A 19,339-nucleotide genomic window follows, 5' to 3' on the forward strand; every position below is an offset into this window, starting at 1 on the left:
TAATTATTCGCGAGTGCCGTGAGTGCTTCGAAAAACCAAGAGAGGAGGAGGAGGCCCAGGAAGGCATCGGGTGACAGCGGGGCAACTGTGAGGTATGCAAAATAAAACAATTTTTTTCTAAATTGTTACACACACATGTAAAGGTATGCATAATTTGAATATCTTGTTTTTAGAACAATACACTGTGTATACTCCGCTAACTGGAACTCCGTTATTGCGCGTATTGGTGAGTGAGAAATTGTTGATTTTATATTTCTATAGCGGTAATAAGGATGTATGAAACGTCTCATTTCGTGAAAACATAAATAATTAAAAGTTCTAGCTTATTTTTTATTTTCAATAGTTGTAATTTTTGATAGAGTTCTACCTTCTAAAAATAAAAAATATTAATTAAAACTAAATAAACATTAGCAAACAACTTTTAAATTCGAACCGCTTGATTTTCGAGAATTCTGCTTATTACGGAATTTGAAACAAATATTTTATTTCGAAAAACTCATTTCGAATGTAGAGGCGAGCTGATTTTTCCACGAAATGATATGCTAGCTATTCCTTTATCTGTTTATAATAAAGCTCTTACATATTTCAAGAGCATTCAAAAATAAAATGCATAAAATAAATACTGACAGAAATATCTGTCATAGAAAATCTTTCAAATGTTATAAATCTAGTGAATTCTTTATTCATTTTTCATTCTTTATTTCATTCACTGAAAACTTGTAGAATTTTTACTTGTTAGAATTATGAAGAAAAAAGAAAAATTATGAATTTTTTCACAAAATTTTACGCATCAAATTTTAAAATAACCTTTTTAATTTAAGCAGATACCTGAAAATAGAAAGATGAGATAGTAAATAAATTCACTGATATTTTCAAAAAACATGTATAACGATTTATTGTTAGAATTATACTATGACGAAAAAAGAAAAATTACGAATTTTTCCACAAAATTTCGCGTGTCAAATTTTGAAATAGCCTATATATAATTTAAGCAGACATCTGAAAATAGGAAAGGGAGACATGAAGAAATTTACAGGTATGTATCAAAACATGTATAACGATTTATTGAGGATCTATCCAAGCATGTTAAATTTCTTGAAATGCAGGTACCTACCTATGTCTACTCGCTAGTGTTACATTAGACGCAATTTCACTCGAAAAAACCGACCGTACATTCGCATACGGTCCGTATCTAATTTAGAGGGAGAGCTGCGTTTTTTGTCTGGAGTCGCGTTTTTTTTCTCTTTTTTAATGATTCTCGCGCCGATCTATCTTTTTTTTTCGCCGGCACGATCGACGGCCTTGCAAATATAGACGACAGCTAAGAAAAACGACAATATTCGTCACTTCTGATGGCTTACTATAATAATGATAATCTATACATTAAGATCTACAAAAGTGCGACTTAATCTTTCCTCTTGGTCGATCTCGCGGAAGGAAAGGAACAGTCTTCGTCGTGGCCTTTTTCGCGATCGCGAAACGAACGCTAGTGACGCTTACATTGCGCGATTTTTTTTCAAGCGAAATCGTATAACATCGATTTGTAGAAAATATATTACTGTTCGGTTATTTCTCGTATAAATGATTAAAAAGTCTAATTATTTTGTTGATTGAAACGCTTCGATTATTTTTATTATTTATTCAGCTGTCAAATATTATTTGATAATCGTTAATTAATTTTTATATGAGGCAACAATCATTTGATTGCACTTTTTTCAGTGCTCATGTAATATATTTAATTTTTTTAATCGATGTATTTTACATTGCGCGACACAATCGTGTAATGTAAACGCGTCATTACGAGATTGGTCATCGATCGCGATCGTGCCGGCCATCGAAATAAATCTGCGCGTTCGATCAGCTTATAATAGTTTTGATTGCCAGTCTTCGATACTTTGTGTGTTTCTTTTGTGGTCGTTTCTTTCTTGTCTTGTTGCTGTTTCTCGCGTTCATCTCAAGGCCGGATATCGCCGGATATTCGATTAAATTCTCGACAAATTCCCGTTCTCTGCATTTAAAACATGTCAAATTTTTGATTAAATGAAAATTCTTAAAATTTATTTCTTATAAAGATGTATCAGAAATTACACATTTCTCGTGGATTATGAAATCTTTGGAAAAAAAAAAACAATTATATCATTACAATGAAATGCATCACAAATTCGTTTAATATGAATAAATATATAATGTAATATATTTAATATAAGCAGACAATTTAGTCGAATATTAATTGTATTGAATATTAAAGTCAAGACTATACTAAATGTTATTATTAAAAAAATATTTCATTATATTTGTCTCTATCCATTTAATAAAAAAATTTAGCAATATATAATTAATTAATAAAACGATTTTAACGAGAAATCGAGAATTAAACCAATCCGACAAAATGTCCCAAGTTGTCTATTTTCGTGATTTTGGATTCGCGCTTTGATTTCACGTCATTCGCGACGCAACTCGTAAATGATTCGGCTTCGACTCACGATAATTGCTAATCCAAAAAAGTGAGGTTCGGCTCTACAGCGATGCATGTGCATATATCGAGACGTATTGATCGATCGATCGATCAACATTCAAGAAAAACGCGCCTTTCTGACGAACCGAACGACTAAAAGGGCAGTTCGCTTTGTTTGACTCAATTATTCTAATTACATTTGTTCAATAACGAATTATTGGAGAAGTGCGACGCTTAATTCGTCAGAATCGGCTCGCGAATTCGATATCTTTAGATGTGATTTCCTCCACGAAGATTTACAGCTAGTACCAGAAGAAATGTATGTCTGGACCCGATTTCGTTTTCGCGATCGATATCTAGATAAAAATAATTTTTAATAAAAATATTATATATCTATTTATGAAATTTCTTGATATTTTTAAAATTAAAAAGTTGAAACACTCGATTATCTTTCTCAAAGAAGCACAGGAGGCTAATGAATATGATAAAGTACAAACAACCACCCTTTTTAAATTCTTTACTGCAATGTTAAATATCGAGAGAATATTTAATTTTCTCTCTTTTTTATTTTAACACAAAAAATTATTTTTTTACGACTTTATGCGAATTATTATGTATATTTTTAATATTTTTAATTATTACTATTATTAAAATTGCACATAAATATAAATTGTATATTTCATAATTTTGAAATAATGTCGCAAATCTCGAATTCTCAAGTGGGTTTTAAATGAAATATCATTCATTTTACACAATCATAAGTTATGAAAAAAAATTATTTCGATTTTCGAATTTCTATATTGCATACTAAAAATTTGTTAGAGTATCTTTTCGCGAAGTGTTTCCCTCTCTGATTATTTATCCAAGATCGGAATTCTTTCCCGAAACCGGCCCCTGACATATAGTGCGTAGACACATCTATGACATGTGCACGACAAATTTTCGACATCCGTCGCGATCGACGATCGAGACAGCGCATTTGTCATTCGCGATCGCGAAAAAAACATTCATTTCGAATCTTATTTCGTGGCAAAGATTCGACATTAATTAAATTTCCGCGAGAAAAATCGTTACACCTGTAAATTAATCGGGACATCCGATTAATTATTTACGGTGAGAATGCAACGTGATCTCGATCGCCGGGAGTGACATGTAAGATCTACTTAATTGTGAAAGACACGATTGAATCTATGATTTGAGAAATCGATCTCGAGAAACTCGATAATATCGCGCAAGCAAAACTTTAGAAGATTCGTATATTTTTTTGTACATTTTATTATATTTATTTACGGGAAAATATATATTGCAAATTATTAAAAATAAAAACATTTTTTATATGTAATTCATCAATTCTTCAATTTGATTAAATTTATTAATGTACACATAATTGATTTTTTTAAATAAAAAAATTAACAATTACACCTACTTTGTGCATAAATTCTGAGAATTTAATAATTTACTAATAAAGTGATTTTTTCTACAATAAAATTGAATAAAAAATATGTCGCTGTTAAATCATTGTATAATGAATTATTTTAGCAAGAGTATATAAGGGCGCGAGAAATCGCATCTCGAGAATCTCGAAATCGATCGTCTCTCGTCGACTATACACCATTATACGGAGAAAAAGACTGATACAAAATCTATATCCAATCAGAACCGACACATACAGATAGAATAAACTGCATTTAGTCGTTAGTAATATAGCGATTAGCAGTGATTGGTTGCTTCTTTTCTTACACGTTACGTAGAAGTAGAACTGTGATAGGCATCGACATTACATCTTTTTTTTTTTACTTTGTTTCTCTTTACAATTTGTTTCCTATTTACACAATGAGTACATTGCATCTCCGTTATGACTTATCGAGTCTTGTATCACGTGTGTTACGATATAATCTACGATATAATATCGAGAGATCGTGCAGCGAATATCTCATGACGTCTTTTCGCTCGCGAAAAGATACATAATCGTCAAATAACTTTTCGCGATATTATTGGCATCAAATGACACCGTTCCTGCCATATTATTCAGTCAGAATATATATTATTTTATAATACGACGTTCTCTATGCTGCAATATATGTATGATGTGCTGTACATTATAGAAAATACGAAGAAGAAATATCTGATTGCGAAATGTTAATTCCTATTAGAAAAATCTACCTTTCTTATTCTGATAAAAAGAGCAATTTTTTATATTTAAGATAATTATCTGATGTTCTTTCCAAAATTAATTATTTAAGCAACTAAAATTTTTTAATAACGTATAATTTTAAAAATATATAAAAAAGTATAACAAAAATTTCATGTCTTATATTTTTATGTTGAGACTAAAAGGAATTTCATAGTTAGGCTGAAGAAAATTAGAACAATTACGAAAAATATTTTTTCGCGCTCTCTCTCTCTTATTCTTTCCAACTACATTAATTTGAAATAATCTGAATTAAAATTTCGCGACTTGTCGCGTTTTCCGTTCGAAAAATCGTCGAAGGACCGCTGTGTTTCTATAATATCTATTCCTCTCGTCTTGCCGATGTAATTGTTACAATATTATACAATGTCTATATTATAATACTAATTCTACTAATATTAAATATAACAGCATTGCGACGAGTTGTACTGTTTGACGATGATAATATAATAATAATAATAATAATAATAATAATAATAATAATCAATATTTAGAATAATAATAATCTTTCTCTTTTCTCGTTCTCGTCAGCGTCGCTGTTTCGCGAATCGTCGAAAATACAAAAATTACACGGCGGAGATCAGCCTCTCTACATATCTATATAGATATATATTTATATATATATATGTGTGTTATATTTTTTTTCTCTCATCCCATTCTCGTATCTTCAGATCTGTGGTACAATATATATGTATATTACACACTCGCCATCATCTCTTATTGTTGCGCGAAATATTTTCATCTTTGTTAAATATACTTTAACGTTACGTCAAGATCACAGCGGTCCTCGCACGATTTCGCGAAAATTACGTGGTCCTCTTCTCGCGAGCGATCGGCGTTTCGGAATTCGCCTCGAGTCGGTTAGAGGAAGAAGAAAAACGCCATTTAATATATTATTATACATGAATGTATAGATAGGCTGCCATAATTAATCGCGTGTCATGACAAAATCGATTTTCGCTCGCGATATACATATACCTACACCGGGAGATCAAATGTTTCCGTTGTCAAATGTCGATATTACTTAATCGTTTTATAAACAGTGTCATATTTAAACAGCATAAATTATCACGAAATTTTCTTTGTGTAAAATTTCTACAGTGCTACTATTCACATTTTTCATACTTGACAATTTGTAGAACATTCTGTTATATATATATATTTATTTAGTAGGATCTTTAAATGGAAAAATTACAATTAAATATGTAATTTGTTGAAACTCGCTTAATTATTGGGCAGGCTTAATTATTCGTGCACATGTATCTGTGTGTGTGTGTTGACGTTTCTATATGTGTGGAATGTATAATAATGTTTAAGAAGGCATTGCCAGTAGCAGCTTTTCCTAAATTACGTTATTTTGGCCGTGAGTTTAGAGTGGTTCGGGCCCGGGTCGACGCGAATAAAATTTGCGAATTTGTGCGCCAGTTCCAGGTCCCTGACATTATTACGCACATATATCGAGTAAATCGTAGAGCGACACATTTCTACGTGTAATAATACAGTAGCGTCTCGACGCATTGAGAAAAGAGTACTCCGTTAGAGATTTTACACATACGAGTAATTATCTTTAAGGAGGGTTAAATGTCGAAAGAGATGCACTCGTTTTCACATCGTTTTACATATACGAGTACACGCTGCCGAAGATCGTCGATTCCTATTTACAAAGTCGCGCTAACTACACCGATCTTAATCGTAAATAATAATTAGACACACGAGTCCACTGAGAAATTCATTAGTCCTTGTTTAATCATGGATGCGAGGATCCACAAAATCCCGACCATGATTAAGATGCTCTCGCGCGATCGATTTCGCAAACTACATTATTTAATGTATTAAACAATTTGTCATCGTGAATTATATAATTACCATTAGCTCAGCGGTAATTATTTTTTATATAATATAATAAATAATTTCGAATATTAAGAGGATTTATATGTTGATTTTTCTTGTATTAAATAATTATTATTTCAAATTTATTAATTAACGATTAGTAATTTTATTTTGTATACCACATTGAGAAATTTATCTCTTTTTAATTTAAAGTTATATTGTTTTCTAAAATATTTACATTGAAAAAATTTCGATAATTTTTCACACAAGTCAGAGTCAAAATATATATAATTAATTGTCTCGTCATATTCGCGATTATATAAGTGCGAGAGCATCGCAGACGAGAACTACATAGCTCTATTTACAGGACGTACGAAACATCTAGAACGAGAGACACACAGAGAATGAAAATCGGAGGATCGATGATCAAAGATCGAGCGTAGTCGCGTTTAAGAAACTCGTGTCCAAGAGATTCTCCATCCGGTAATATATATAAAAAATAACAGCACTCCGACCAAGCGTCTCTGAAATATCTTACAACCGCCTCGCAATCGGCGACGATCTCGATTCTTTCGATTGTAATCGCGTCGTCTAATGCGAATCAGCTCGATCAACGATCTCAAAAAATCCCGCGTTGCTATTCTACACGTAATATCGCATTCGCGCGAAAAAATAGAACGCGTCGCGAGAAGCCGTTCTTGAAATTTGATCCATCGCACCTTGGCATTCTAAGAATACGTCGATCGATCATTAATGTCGTATCGAGGATCGATCATTGCCCGAGGTTGGAAGATCAAAACGAAATCGCAAGAAAGATGCCTCTAACCCGCGGGTACTCACGCACCTAATCGTTCAAGTATCTGGATTATCCGCTTTTTTATCTTGTGACGAGAGAGAGCTCTCGAGCGCATCGTCGCGCGATTAATATCTACATATTCTATTTCTACTTATGTACAGCTCCGCGATCGCTCAAACGCTAACTAAGACGTTTCAAAAGGCTTCGGGTTACTTTCAAGGTACGCGAATATCTCCTCGAAGTCCTCCGAAGAATCGTTGAATATTTATACAGTCGATTGGGTTCGTCTCCGTTCGTGTAGGTTGTTCGATAATAAGCGTGCTGTCAAGCCAGATTTTTTGCGAGATTTTTGTCGGAAATTCAAGTTGAAATCAATTTAATTCAAGTATTTTTTTTTCAGCAATTTTTGAATTAATGTTTATGGAAAATATTTGAAAGTTGGGAGACAAGTAACATTGCTTTTTAACAAATTATTAATCAAATATATTTAAGTTTTGTTTTTATTAAGTTCATATATATTTAAAAAAAAAAGAAGTTCTAATCTTTTTTAATACATTTTTCAGAAATTAAAAAAATATTCCAATATTTTTTTCCAAACACTGACAAAAAAATCATATGTATCGAACAAGCTTATTATCGAACACCTTGTAGATTATATCGAATTGCAAAATACTCCATGTTAATGTGCTCTTATAAAGACGTACAAGATAAAAGGTAACTTCGTTCGATTTTACGCATAATTTTTAAATATTTTGTCTTATTTTTGTGTTTTTAAAATTTTAATTTTGCTTTATAAATAAACACGCTTTCTTTAGCGACAATAAATTTTTTGTGCATGTCGTCCTTGACTCACAGAATTTTTATTGTTTATTCTTACATAAACCTGACGCGATTCTCCAAGGCGTAGCACAATTCCGCAAAACTTAACTATATTTATTAATAATAAATACTGATTCGTGCTAACTTGCATTACTAAAAATTTATATAGGTTTTAGAATGTAATCAAAGAGAAATAAAAATTTAAATATAGGATTGCTCGCTTTTATTACTTGTTATAGTTTTATCTACCTGTACATGTTTTAAATACAGCTCATAAAACGTGCGATTATGTACAATGTTTCGTTTATATGCTACTTTGCGATTTGTATGTATCTATATAGATAAAAGCTTCTTTCGTATTCTTTCTATTTCTTTATGTCAATCGATGCTAATATACTTGCTGAACTTTCGATGCTTCGAATTTTCATCAGTATAAAAAAAATATAATTTTAGGGAAATTAGTAAAAGTATTTCTTGAAAACAGTAATCTATGTAAAGTATTAATTCTCGTAATAAAAGAAATTTGAAATTTTAACAAAATCAAAATATATATTTAAAAAGTTATAATAATTTAATAATAATACATTTAAATACATTGAAAAATAAAATAAGTGATATTTTAAACTAGAAACTCAACTAATTAAATTAAATTTCTTAAATTATGTAGATGTTTTAAAGTTACATACACACTTTTCGAAATTTGATGTTATTTTAAATTTTTATCATTTAATTTTTCAATATTTACTTTTAATCTTCTTAAAATCAATTATCTTAAAATAGTACAAATGTATGAGTTTGCATTTTTTATTAAAATTTGACAAAAGTGAGAAAATATATTTTTAAACTTTGACTTTTAATATTGTTACACACATTCTAAAAAAAAAAAAAAAAAAAAAAAATGAAAGATTACGCAAAATCTGAAAAATTGGCGAAAAATGGAACGAAGTCACATTTGATCTGATCATGAGCGAATATATGTATATCTATATATATAATCGATGATTAAGTCGATTTTTTTTACATATTCATTCATTTTTATATACGCACTACCACACTTAAATCGTATCGATGTAAAATAATAATCGTATAGTAAACATGATAATATTAAGGCCTCTTATAGTTACTAACGACAGGTCGTCACAATTTTATTTCAGACCGCTACGATAATACTACCGATAGGAAAGCGACAAGAATCGTTTTATTTCATCTCATAATTTACACAGAACCGCCGAATATCGATTTGAAGATTTTCGCGTGTTGTCTTTTACAAAAATATGGACAATTAAAATGCGAACACATCATAAAATCCAATTTTACAATTTTTTATTAACTGCAAAATTATGATAAATCATGTGTAATTTATTATTCATAGAAATTCATGAAACATTACTTTCCTAATTTTTGCAGTTTTTTTTTATATTCATCTTTATTCTTAAAATTATTTTGCAAGAGCTTTTTAACTATTACGTAAATAAAATTTTACATTAGTAAGACATTTCTTGATATGCTCGATATCGGCGGGTGTCTATATGTGTTACGAGAGATTCGAATTATTTACAATTTTGTACAAATTCGCGATTTCTTTTATGAATTCCAGAAAAATAAATTATCGACAAGACACAAAAAAATTTTTTACACTGCTTTTTTGATCGACAACAGAATTGTGTGTAGAAATAACCATCGAATAATTTTTTTTGTCGCTAAAGATGGAGAAATTCCTTTACAAAAAATAATGTCTGCAAAATATTTCTTCTACTACAACGAAATCGAAATAAAACTTGCGCTAATGCAAGTGCGAGGGACATTAACATGCAAGTGGAAGCTTGCTAAACTAATTGATTTAATTAAATTCAATTAATCTCGGCAAGTAATTCGTTCTCGCTTCTTGATATAAAAACTTAGGACTTAAATTATTACTAAAAAGCCAAGAATAGGAATGTGTGGGGAATGAGAAGAAATATAGGATTAGGTGTGCATATGTGCATGTAGGATTATGCCAAACAAAGAAAAAAATGTTTTGCTCTTATTTTCTTTCTCTTCCGTAGCAACTTTATTGTTCGGTGCATCTTTCATGTCAACTACTTTCCATAATGAAGGCATATATTCGTTAGCGTGGAATATATGTAGTTTTATTTATTTTATGTTTTTCTGTCACTTAATTACTCATTATCTCTAAAACGTAGATATTTTATCACCTAGCCTCCGGTATCGTAATTCATCTCGATTCTCCCGTTGCAAGAAGAACGTCGATGACAAGATGCGTGTGCGTCGTGTTTCAAATACGCGTGTATATGTATGCGTGTGTAAAAGGACACAAGTACGTATACAAGAATGCGCAATTGATTTTCACATCGAAGTAAATCATATGAAATACCTGACTGACCAGCTAGAGTGAACCTACATATTTACACATCTCGTCGTTGAAAATTTATTTGTCTACCTTTAATAGGAATAATTAACGTATTCTTTTTCTCTTCCTAGTTTTCACTAGAAATTGAAATCGGTATAATTTAAGTAAATAAAATTTCCATTACAAGCACAAAATTATTCTCATTCAATAATAGACGAATGTGTTAAAATTATAATATTATAATGATTTGAATTAAAATATTATAAGTTTTCTTCGTATTTAGTAAATAGAATATTTCTGAAGTAATGGGCTTATTGTTAGTATAATTCAGGATTATCTTCCTAAATAGTGATTCTATTAACAAATTGAGAATTTTAAACAGATTACAATTTTTATTAAAAAAAATATTTTACTCTAAATCTGAGATTTTGATATATTTAGTTTTAATCAATCGTATGAAGATAATTGAAATTATTTAAATTTTAATATTGATTTCAATTCCTGTTTTTCACATACATATCATACACATCCAATCTTTCTCTTGACTCGCTATATTTTCCGCTCGCTCGTTCCTAATCGAGTTAAAATTGCAAATCGTATTCTGCGAAAATTTCGAATTGCGCGTCTCTCTCGGCGACGAATTGCAAGCATAGTATATCTGCGAAAGTTTATAAAAAAATCAACTACGTTTTCTTTAATTATCGTCGTTTGTGTCGCAAAAATTTGAAGAAATAAGGATCATACGGTCACAACAAAAGTCGACGAATTGTTGAATAAAAATCGAGATCACATTTTCTATGTCAATATAGTCACAATTTATATTTTTAAATATGATGTTTTTAAATCGACCAAAAGAGCCAAAGCACGAAAAATTAATTATTCGGAACTGTATCTCTTGGTTTGAGATCACTAAGTTCCATATATAAATTAATCTCGAAACTTTGGCCGATTTAAAAACATCATATTTATATTTTTAATATTGAGAGCCGATCAAAATATTTCTTTCTGATTATATTTTTAAATACATAATTTAAAAGAATTATACAGATTTTGAAACAAAAATTATTCGAAAATCAAGACTAGTTGAAAAAATATATGTGTAAATAAAAACCGAATTTGATCATTACGGAGAAGAAAAGTGAAAATTGTCACATCTCTCATCCCGAACACAATTTAAAGCACTTGCTAATTAGCCGTGGAGCACACATTATTTATCATATCCGAGTGTTTACAAATTTCTATATTATTGAAGTTCGGAAGGAATATTTATACGCGTTGAACAAAGTTTCTGATGGAATCGCATCTCGATTAAACATTTCGGCGTCTTTGATAATAAAAATACTAAATTTGATATCGCGGATAATCTCGAGCGCGTTATCGAGTATTTCGAAATACATCAAATAAAGAGGATTCTTTTTTAGTGTTATTTGTGCCGATGTCTTTTTAATCTAACTGATCTTTATAGATAATAATAGTACAATAGATATATAATAACACAAAGACAAATTAGAGCCAAGCTCGCGCAAGAGATAATAGTACGTATTGACTTGATAATTATTATAAAAATATTGCATAGAGCCCAATATTTCAGTCTTTTTCGGACTCTTCTCGATTATACACATGATATAGTATAAAACTTGAATATATCAATAGAGAGAAGGAACTGCTGATTGTGAAAACTTGAAAATTTTATAATTGTGATCAAAACTATGTTAAAATCATATAATTCGCTCTCGATATTTCCCAAAATACGAAACAAAATTCACTAAAGAAAGAAAAAAAAATAAGTATCATATAAAGTTATCAAAGATCAGAGATAATTCTTTTAAGCAATATAATTTTTTTGTAACGGACAAAAAGCAGTATAAAAAAGATTGGTCTTTCTTACTGATTATAAACTATTACTATATGTACATATATTTTGACATCTGCGAATTGACTCTAATTAGCTCTTCTGTTATTATTTATATTTTATGACAGAGAATCTTGTACAAACTTTCTTTATTTTAGATTAAAATTAGCGACGACGGTCGATAGAGACTGTATTATTAAATATTCTGCAATCACGACAAATTCTGATAAGCAAATTATGTACACGATGAATACTATGATAATTTATTTACAATTGATGTGAGATGAGAGAAACGCGTCGTTATACACTATACTTCGAAACTGATAAGACGATTCGTTACTATAGTAATTACAGAGGAGGATCTCGGACGAAAGAAGCGAAGACTCAACGTTCTTACGGAAAAATGTATACTGAATTTTATAAATCACATAATTTTACAGAATTATTTTTTACTGATTTTCACATATATAAATCGCACATAACTTTGTACAAGTCACAATTTTGTCGCCGCGTACAACGAAATTCGAATGTTTCATATGAAGGTAAAATTTTCGAGATATTTCAACTAATATTATTAATTACAATTACAATTAATTGTAATTAAATACATGATTGTTTTAAATGCGAAGGTACTCTGAATATTACATCAAAAGATTCTCTTTAAAGTTTACACTATCGTTTCGCACTACGCAGCGTTGACAGTTGACAGTTGTCGGTGAAAAATATACAGTGTCGGATATTATTATATTTGCAACTGCATCGACAGATATTCGAATTAACATTAGTATAATGAAAACGTGCAGTGACAATTGCGTCTTCATCAATGATACTATTATCGTGTACGTTACGTTATCGTGTACGTTATCGCCAAAGATTTACAGCGAAATACATGGTGTATGTATATGGAGGAGAGGTACTTATTATACATATTAAACATAGAAATATTCAAAATGGATCAAAGAATGCGGCTCGATTGTTCGTTGAAATCTTCGGGTCAACACGTGCCTCCTGATTAAATTAGAAGCACGATCCGTGTTTAATCAATGTTTGGCGATGTTCTCGCGAATTAAACAAACGTGTTATTTCTCTCAATTGTTAAGATGTTATTTTTGCAAATTAATTACAGTCCTTTAAATCTTTAGTTTACATTTTCATCGTGCCTGCGTTTATCATTAAAATATATTTTATTTCGATCAAATTTAACTTTTTATTTTATTTTATTTTTTCTATTCAACAACCGAAACTATTTTTAATTTTGAAGAAGATTCTGTTCTAGAAAGTATTTTTCCCAATGATCTTTTCTTATAATTATGAGATAAAAGTTGTGCCTATAATCAAATGAATTCATGAAAAATTTAATTTGAATTTAAGAGATGCATTTTTGGTCGATTTGAAAAAGCGTGAAAGAACATGATGAAAAATATTTTTATAAAACAAACTTGCGAATATTAAAATATTATGAGAAATAGACATTTAATATTTGCACACGTTGTGTCGCGATTACATCAAGCAGGCTCCGATAATAATTATTTGTTTATCAGCGAGAGTACCAATATCGGAAAAGCTCTCTCAATCCGAAATTCTTAGCACACTCTCCTTTTTGGACAACACATGGCGCTTTTCATTTTATTTTATTTTTTTTTTTAAGACTTAACTACAAACCTAACTTACGCGCGGCCATCTCGCAACGGCGGTCTTTCATCGTTTCCGATCTGTTGTCGCGAGCGGATCTGCATAAAAAATAAAAAACAAAAAAAGAATATTTTTTTGCCGTCGACGAGAACCAAACGCAAAATTGCGTGTCTTCCTAAATCATATTATTAACGACACTTTCTTCCATTTCTTTCATTTGTTCTAAAGGTATTTCTCGTGTCGTCAGAGCTACTTTACTAGAGCTATCTAAAAATCCCTTAATCTAAAATCACACAGAAAGTAATTATTTATTATACCGTGCGCCTTCCTGATTTTCTGTACATCTATCAATCATCCCCAAGTTGAGGACGCGAGACATGATAAAATAAAATGAACAAAATATTGGTAATAAACAATTTTGCTGAATTTGATATTCTGAAGTTCTGAATTTCTTGCAGTCACGTGAAAAGTATTTCTGTATTTATTAATACTGGTAAAATTATATTGAAAAATAATTGTGCATATTAAAAATGTAATTGCAATATTGTTTATTGATGTCGTAATATTGATTTCTTATTTGATTAAATTTCTCTCATTGTTCATTTTCTCATATTCATTGATTTTAATGCTAAATTTTTTTGTATCGTTTATTGATAATATTCAGTAGTTTTTGTGTGTGTTTAATACTTTTTGTGCGTGATTGTACTTTTGGATGCCTCACTTATGCTCCTATGTTTTCTTTTAATATTTTATTATGTCCCCGCGTCCTGGCTCTTATATCTCTCTAGAATCTAGAAGATATCCTTTAATCAGGAGTCAGGAGATGAAATGAAAGCATTCGAACGATTCTCGATTTACGTCCCCAATGCGAATCTTGAATCAGATATTGGAATAAATATTCAACAAAGTAGTTTTACAGATAAATTTAAACAAACTGAAATATTTTAGGAAGTACAAAAAATGAGTATAATTTCACATGATTAATTTTTTGAACAGATTTTTTTATCGTGCTATTTATCATATTATGATGTCGTAACGAGACTTTTAATCGCAACGAGATAGTCGAGTTTCGAGATTCGCTCGAATCAGCCGGATTCGCGTGTTTAGTTAGAATCTCACGGCGATGGCGCTTACAACTGAATCAGAAATTAATACCGAAGGTACTTATCTATATAAAAATGAATTCGATCCACCGCTCTCTTCCGTTTCTCGATCCTACGGGTTTCTAGATCCTTCCTACATCGAGAACTGAAACTGGACGTAAGATCAACAGGTTCAGATTCCCACATTACATTCGTATTTGCTTTTTTTTTTTTTTTTTTTTTTTTTTGTTAAATTTCTTTTCTTAAATCTTTACAAAATTACCGCGAGTTTAAGAAATCAGACCTAAAAAAAATTGCGCCAGTTTCAATTCCCGTTCTCATCATTCGTCTTCATTCTCTTTTTTCTTTCACTATCTGTCTCTCTCACTTTCTTTTCTTTATCTTTATTCTCATTTCTCTTTCTTTCCGTATTGATACCGTCGCGTTCGCACGATACGTCGGCAGTGTGTTTATTGGAATAAATCGCGCTAGAATCGCGCGAGGAAAAACCCGCGTTCGCGAGGTAAACGAGGGAAAATGATCGTGTCGCCGAGACGGACGAGAAACATTTTCTCGACGCGGAGATTCTCGAGATTCTTCGAGATCGGCCGGCGACAAAGTCGTTGGATATCAACGTGCATGTGTTCGCGCATACCTTCGCCTCCCTCCTTCTCCTATGCGAAACCGCAAGAGTCCTGTCTTCTCGCAAGACGTTCTTCTTTTCCTATTTTCTAACCTGAGATCTAAAGAGTCCCGCTATTTGAAATCTCGATCTTGAGAGACGAGAAGCAAGCGAACAGGACCGACACTTGCGAAAAAACAGGACGCGAGTTTTCTCATCGAGACAGCGAATCGCCGATAAACGCGAAAAAAGAATGCTCTCCGTTTCTCGAAATAAATTTTGAAAATCGAACGATCCTTCGAGGATCATTCGCGTCTTTTCCAAGTTTCCCTTAATTACGCGAATATCTTCTTGCATGAATTTATAAGACTAATACGTGAAATCTTTCGCGTTTGCGATTCGCTGCCGCGATTCTTCCCACATTTTTGCATCCATTCGAACTTGTACCTAATTTTACTCCTTCCTCGTCTTATTCTCCACTTGAAGGAGAGAACGCTTATCAATCAGGGACTTACTAAGTCTTCATTCCCAGCGAATGCCGGTCGAAATTAATTTGTTATCTTATTAATGCCGACGCATTGGGGAGGAAAAGTGCCGATTATATATTACACATTAATCGCCGCGATTCGTCTTCAACAATCCTTTTAGCAGTTCCGGATTGTTGTTACTTCATCGGAGAAGGATCCGATCACGACGACTTCTTCTCTCTTCTCTCGCTTCCTCTTCGGATCTGTCGCGGATTTCAACAGTTTCGCGATCGAGTGTCGACGCTCGCGATGATCGATTAGCTCTCGAGGCTCGATTTACACTTGGGTAAACGGTACCTACATCTTCTGACGCGAAGGAAGAAAAGCTGTCGAGTTTTCGCCAGTCGTCCCATCTCGACGAATGTCTTCGAGGCGGGCTTCGCCTGACCTTCGGACATACCTACTCGCAATATCCTGAAGGATCTCGCCAAGGATTAAACGTTCTCGCGGGGAACATCCTTGAGAGATATCTCGCTCCGAATAATATTCCGCCATCGAATAACTGTACATCATTATTATTAAGGTGACGTTCTCTCGAGAGATATTCTAACACTCTCGCGCAATCTCCAACCAAGGGCTATTCGATTCTAATCATCGGTCTGACTATCGCAGCGACATCTAGACAATTCGATTCGCAATGTGACACTCCTCGTCGATTCTCAGGACGTGAAGGAACTTTCGCCTCTTCTTCCCGGCACTTTCCTCCCACGCGTGCGCATATATTCGATTATAAATGCCAGTTGACCTCGCGCGCGACCTGTACACGTGTGTAAAATCTAAGAAAAAAAAAAAAGGACTGGCCCGTCTTTTGGACGCTCGAGTTTTTATACTAATCGCTATTAACTATTACTCCTCCTCCTTTTCGCTCTCCTGCTTTCACGGAAATCCTCCCTCCATCCCCTTGTTCTTTCTCGGAATTAAAATTGGCTACTTTGTGTTTTAAATTGGCTAATGTGTTTACGTGTATGTATGTATATGTGTCTGTGTATGTGTGTACACGTGTATCTCTCTTCGATATCATGTGTATACAACGTATATGTATAATATATTGCTATATATACACGCAGGATGCGATCAAATGCGCAGAGAAATGCGACGAGATAATGTTTCCTTGTGAAATTTCAAATGAATTTTTCTTAAAATAATGTTTCATGTGTATGGCGATATTACTCTTTCTTTTTTTCTCTCACGCACATACATTCTCTCTTTCTCTTTTTTAATTATTTCTCAGTCCTTGATTATTAACATTTTCAGAATTTTCTTTGAATCTCATGAGAATCTTGAACTTCTACGAAGATCGATAATAATCATGATCGTAAAATGATACCTTAAATGAAAATTTAGCAAATTTCTGTCAAGGTATTGAATTTAAAATTTATTTAAATAAAATTTAAATTCAAACACCGTTGAAGAGAATCTTGGCATTACTTGTAATTTTATTTCGTTATCGAATAATATTTCAGTTAATTATGTTCCAGAATATATAAAGTCGAAAAAGAAATTCACGTTGTTAAATGCATTTACGTCATTCAAAGTACGTCTGACAAAAAAAAATAAATAAAGTCTTTTTCCCTCGAAATGCATGCACCTAAGACAAAAATCGAGAGAATTTGCAAAACTGTCTTTTAAAAAATGCAATCTTAAAAGAGAAATGCAGAGCTCTTTCCTCGTAGAATTCTTACGAAAAAAATTGAAAATTTTTTATTCATTTAACCAATACTTCTTAACTCACTTTTCTAAAATCACTGAAATTTTTCAAACGAAATTTCATTCCTATAGCATGAAATAAAATAATTTCCAATTCTCTTGGAAAAAAAAAGCGCATTCCTGAGATAAATGATAAAAAGCTCTCGAGCCGAAATTTTCCCGGGCATTTTTCTACGCATCGCTGTTGCGACACCTCGCGCATGTATATGTATCGGCTAGTCGAAAATTGAGGCTACAGTGTGCGGCAGTCTATTGTCTCTCTTGGCTCTTCTCTCCGCAGCTTCCGTCTTCCTCTCGTTATCGGCGACTTACTATATCTTCCGGTCGAAAGATCGTCCTTTCTTCTCTCGAGGCGCGACGCGAAGTCGTCACCCTCGGGTCCAATGGTCTCTATCTCGGGAACGGAGGAAGACTTTTTACTCCCACTGGTGTGGAGAGGGTGGCAATTCCGAGGGGAGAGCCACCGTGGAGCTGCAAGTCGTACGAACAAGTCATTAGAAGGGGTGACGAAAGGCAGGAAGGAAAAAGGCCGAGAAGGAAGTGTGAGAGAACGTGCGATCCTCTTTTGGCAACGCGAATCGACCACCCTTGCATAATTTGTCGAGAGCCAAAACTCTCTCGACGAAAGAGCTTTTTTTGCGATTATCGTAAATTTAATCGTGTTTCACGTTCAACTTTTCACGATTATTAAATGAGAATTATTCGATTATACTGGAAGAGTTAGAGCGATCGATTGCGGGCGAGTGTGTGTGTGTGATGGAGGATGAATACAACTACGTGCGAATTGTCGAGCTAATTCTTTTGGAGGTTGAAATTTAGTAAATTCGAACGTGAAAAGAGATTTCATTTTTCCATTTAGAGACAATATCGAAAGTTTTATTTATATATATACAGGGTGTCCGGTAAATAACGGACCAATGATTAAGGGCGGATTCTCCGGCCAATTTGGAGACGATTTTTCCTTAGCAAAAATGTTGAGAAGTCAAAATAATATAAAATAATATAATAATAATAATATAATAATATAATATATAATAATATACTATAATATAATAATATAATAATATAAATAATTTTCGAGTTATAAGCGATTGAAAAAAATGGGTCTTTTGAAAACTAAACGTTTTGGAGTTAAATGTCTAACATAATTACATTCTTCAGTTAATTTCAGGTAGAGTTTACTATAATAAAATTTTAATTTGAGGCTTAGTTATAAAGATACATAATGACAAATATTGGAAAGTTGTAAAAAATGATGACCTTTTTCGACATTTTCGCTGAGGAAAAATCGTTCCCAAATTGACCAAAGAATCCATTTGTAATCGTTGGTCCGTTAGTTACCGGACACCCTGTTTATTATTCGACAAATGTTTCAAGTGATAAATATACAAATATAATTGAATATATACCTGTATTTATATTCAATTCAATTAATTATACGGAAGATTAAGAAATTATATCTCGAAATTAATTGGA

The 19,339-nt window shown here is 32.1% G+C and overlaps 1 protein-coding gene across 1 annotated transcript in view; it reads right to left on the minus strand.

Moving 5' to 3' along the window:
• Positions 1 to 1,041: 1,041 nt before the first annotated feature.
• The window catches only part of nmo (serine/threonine-protein kinase nemo), a 126,710-nt gene continuing 108,412 nt past the window's right edge, over positions 1,042 to 19,339 (minus strand). The window contains exon 10 of the mRNA XM_085482773.1: positions 1,042 to 18,334. Coding sequence (XP_085338899.1) covers positions 18,280 to 18,334 — 55 coding nt within the window. The 3' untranslated portion in view covers positions 1,042 to 18,279. The remainder of the gene's footprint in view (positions 18,335 to 19,339) is intronic.

This window comes from Nylanderia fulva, unplaced genomic scaffold (assembly GCF_048542155.1).
Source record: "Nylanderia fulva isolate GAGA-0341 unplaced genomic scaffold, ASM4854215v1 Scaffold22, whole genome shotgun sequence".
In the NCBI taxonomy this organism is placed as follows: Eukaryota; Metazoa; Arthropoda; class Insecta; order Hymenoptera; family Formicidae; genus Nylanderia; species Nylanderia fulva.